Source organism: Phaethon lepturus, unplaced genomic scaffold (assembly GCF_000687285.1).
Source record: "Phaethon lepturus isolate BGI_N335 unplaced genomic scaffold, ASM68728v1 scaffold19550, whole genome shotgun sequence".
NCBI lineage: Eukaryota > Metazoa > Chordata > Aves > Phaethontiformes > Phaethontidae > Phaethon > Phaethon lepturus.
Genome location: NW_010512810.1, coordinates 8,418 through 10,895, shown reverse-complemented (window position 1 = coordinate 10,895; position 2,478 = coordinate 8,418). Strand labels below are relative to the sequence as shown.

Sequence of the window (2,478 nt, the reverse complement as noted above, 5' to 3'; positions counted from 1 at the left end):
GGGTGTGAATCCAGGTCCGTGGGGCGGCCCCCGATGGGCGGGGCCCTGCCTGCCCGCGGCGCTGGGCCTGGGCAAAGGCCTTTCCGGGCTCTCCTGCCCCACAGCGAGGATTCCTGCCCGGCGGCAAGGTGGACTGCCCCACGGTGAGATCTCCCCCCAGCCTCACGGCAAGCTTGCCTGCCCCACAGCGAACTTTCCTCCCCCAGTTTGCGGTGAGCTCTTCTGCCCCTCCAGTGATCCCATCTGCCCCACAGCAAGCTTTTCCCACCCCACTCCAAAGCCTCCTACCCCACCATAAGCCCTATGGTGAGGTCTTCTGCCCCACTCCAGCAGCTTCATCTGCCCCACAGTGACCAAATCTGCAGCTTTTCCACCTTGTGGTAAAGTCTCCCACCCCATCATGAGCCCCGTGGTGAAGTTTTCTGCCTGTCCCCTGCCCCTGCGATGACGTTCTCAGCAATCTCTTCTGCGCTACAGTGAATTCCACTGCCCCACGGCAAGTTTTTCCACCCTATGGCAAGGTTTCCCACCCCATTATGAGCCCCATGGCAATGTCTTCTGCCTGCTGCCCGCCCCCCCCGCCCCGCAATGAGGTCATCCACCTTACAGCAGTTTCTTCTGCCCCACAGCAACCTTGTCAGCCCCACAGCAAGCTTTTCCACCCTGTGGCCAGGTCTCCCACCCCGCAGTGAGCCACAACAAGCTGTTCTGTCCCACAGCAAGCTCACCTACACCCCGGGAAGGTCTGCTGCTCCATGGAGGACCCTGTGATCCGCATACCCCCCTACCACTATGTCCATGTGTTGGACCTCAACAGCAACGTCACCCGTGTGGAGGTTGGGCCCCACACCTACATCCGGCAGGATCACGAGAGGTGGGTGCTATGGGGCAGGGGGGCACCGATGGGTTGAGGGGGTCATGTTCCTACATCCGCCAGGACCAAAAAAGGTGGGTGCTATGGGACAGGAGGAGATCTATAGGATGATGGGTCTCACCCCTATGTCTGGCAGGACTATAAAATGTGGGTGCTATGGGGCAGGGCTGTAGGGTCATCTAGATTTACAGGTGTGTAGGGTCTCTCTAGGGCTGTGTGGGCTGTTTGAGGGACTCTGTAGGGCCATAAGGGGCTTGAGAGGATCTGTAGGACTGTTGGTGCTCTTTAGGACTGTGGGGGATGCTGGGGGCTTTTTAGGTCTGTGGGGACTCTGGGCCCTGGGGAGCATTGGGGTTGTGTAGTGCCATGGGGGTGTTTGGGAGCTCTGTAGGGTCATGGGGATTCCATAAGGCTGTAGAGGGCCATAGGAGGGCTGTGGGAGGCTGTGGGGCTCTATAGGACTGGGGGACTTGATGGGCTCTATAGGGCCCTGGGTGTTCTATAGGGCTGAGGGGAGCAATGTGGGGCCGCCCGCAGGGTGGTGTTCACCCCCAGGCGCATGGTGATGGTGCCCCCCCGGCACTACTGCGTGGTGCTCAACCCTGTGGCCCGGGGCCCTACGGGGGCCGTGCTGGTCGATGGAGTGGGGCAGGCCCGACTGCGGCATGCTGACCTCGATATCCGCCTGGCCCAGGAGCCCTTCCCCCTATATCCTGGCGAGGAGATCCAGCAGGTACTTGTAGCCCCCTATAGCAGCCCCAGGGCTTCCTATAGCTCCTCTAGCCCCACCATGGTCCCCTATAGGCTCCATAACCCCTCTCTGTAACTCACCACAGTAGCCTTCCATGGCCACCCATAGCCCCTATACCTTCTCTAATCCCTCTGTCGTCTCTCACAGTTCCTATAGGCTGTATAGTTCCCTATGCCCCCCCATTGCTCCTATAGCCCCTGGCATGTCATCCCTGTCCCTGCTCTGAACCTGTGTACCTGTCCCCAGTGTGCCCCTGCAGTGTCCTCTGCTCCCCCATAGCGTCCTCCCATCCCCAGCCTGTTCCCCATATCCCCCACAGTGAAAACCTGTGACCCAGTCCCCCTGGTTTCACCCCCCATGCCCCCTGCCATCACCTCCGATGGCCCCCGTGTCTCCTGCCATGCCACCTGTGTCCCCAGAGTGTCCCCAGGGCATCACCTGAAGTCCCACACTGTGCCCCTTGTCCCCATGTCCTCCACACCTCTGCTGTGACACCTGTGTCCCCAGGGGATTCTCCCTCAGCCCTGTGTCCATGTGTCCCCAGGGCGTCACCCCACTGCAGGTGGTGCTGGCTGACACTGCCCTGCGCCTGCGGGCCCTGCTTGACTTCAAGGCCCAGAGTGTCCCCAGGGCATCACCTGAAGTCCCACACTGTGCCCCTTGTCCCCATGTCCTCCACACCTCTGCTGTGACACCTGTGTCCCCAGGGGATTCTCCCTCAGCCCTGTGTCCATGTGTCCCCAGGGCGTCACCCCACTGCAGGTGGTGCTGGCTGACACTGCCCTGCGCCTGCGGGCCCTGCTTGACTTCAAGGATGAGGATGGGAACAAGTTTGTGGCAGGGGGGGAGGGGC

General features: G+C 61.3%; 1 protein-coding gene across 1 annotated transcript in view; it reads left to right on the top strand.

Moving 5' to 3' along the window:
- Positions 1 to 699: 699 nt before the first annotated feature.
- MVP (major vault protein) overlaps positions 700 to 2,478 on the top strand; it is a gene marked incomplete at its 3' end in the record, with an annotated part of 10,019 nt that continues 8,240 nt past the window's right edge. Inside the window, 3 exon segments of the mRNA XM_010288327.1 lie at positions 700 to 874; positions 1,412 to 1,607; positions 2,170 to 2,238. Of these exon segments, the coding sequence (XP_010286629.1) occupies positions 756 to 874; positions 1,412 to 1,607; positions 2,170 to 2,238 (384 nt within the window).